Source organism: Vombatus ursinus, unplaced genomic scaffold (genome assembly GCF_900497805.2).
Source record: "Vombatus ursinus unplaced genomic scaffold, bare-nosed wombat genome assembly UNPS02010284.1, whole genome shotgun sequence".
NCBI lineage: Eukaryota > Metazoa > Chordata > Mammalia > Diprotodontia > Vombatidae > Vombatus > Vombatus ursinus.
Window position 1 is genome coordinate 3,652,956 of NW_020950062.1, and position 1,124 is coordinate 3,654,079.

General features: G+C 63.3%; 1 protein-coding gene across 1 annotated transcript in view; it reads left to right on the forward strand.

Annotated features, from left to right (window-relative positions):
- Positions 1–323: 323 nt before the first annotated feature.
- Positions 324–1,124, forward strand: part of SNTB1 (syntrophin beta 1) — a 303,484-nt gene continuing 302,683 nt past the window's right edge. Inside the window, exon 1 of the mRNA XM_027854065.1 lies at positions 324–1,041. Within this exon, the coding sequence (XP_027709866.1) occupies positions 402–1,041 (640 nt within the window). The 5' untranslated portion in view covers positions 324–401. The remainder of the gene's footprint in view (positions 1,042–1,124) is intronic.

The window sequence follows — 1,124 nt, forward strand, 5'->3', positions numbered from 1 at the left end:
TCTCCGAGTGCCCTTTCCAGAGACACCCTCCTCAGCTCTTTGCAGTTCAACAGCTCCCCTCGGTTTGGGGTTTTGCATTGGCGATAGGGTGCTTCTCTCCCCCCACCCCCACCTCCTTCTTCTTTTAGGTTGCTCCACCCCGCCCCGGATCAGGCGAGGGGGGAACCAGCCGAAGCGATTAGCTGGCGCTTGCCAACTCGTGCGTGCGGAGTGTGTCTCTGAACTCCGGGAGTGAAGTCCTGCGGCGGCAGCGGCGGGCGCTGCCTCGCTCCCGGTTCTCTGTCTTCTAGGTCCCTCAGGACCCCTTGGCCTGCCCCCACCCCTTCCCTCCAGCACACCCACCCTTCCCCACTTTTTTTTTTCCTTTTGCAATCACATGGTATTTTAAGAATGCTGGAAAGATGGCGGTAGCAGCAGCAGCAGCTTCGGCAGCGCCGGCTGGGGGAGGCGGCGGCCGGGGGCAGCGGAGCGGGCTGCTGGAAGTTTTGGTGCGGGACCGCTGGTACAAAGTTCTGGTGAACTTGAACGAGGACGCCCTGGTCCTGAGCAGCGAGGAGGGCACCGGGGCTTACAACGGCATCGCGAGCGGCGGAACCACCAATGGGTCCTTCTGCCGGAGCGGTGGCGGCGGGGCCGGTGGACACGGCCCCGCAGTTCCCGGGGGCGGTGGCGGGGCTGGGAGCGGGAACCAGTCCCTGGACACCTCTGTGCCGCCGGGCGAGGGCAGCCCCCAAGTGGGAGTCCGCACTGCCTTCACTGACCTGCCAGACCAAGTGCCCGAGTCCATTGCCAACCAGAAGCGGGGCGTGAAGGTGCTGAAACAGGAGCTCGGGGGGCTGGGCATCAGTATCAAGGGGGGCAAGGAGAACAAGATGCCCATCCTCATCAGCAAGATTTTCAAGGGGCTGGCGGCCGATCAGACCCAGGCCCTGTACGTGGGGGATGCGATCCTGTCTGTGAATGGAGCTGACCTGAGGGACGCCACCCACGACGAGGCAGTTCAGGCGCTCAAGCGAGCGGGCAAAGAGGTGCTGTTGGAAGGTAAGGGTTTAATACCTCCCCGGACGCGCTGCGCCTACACACACACACACACACACACACACACACACACACACACACACACA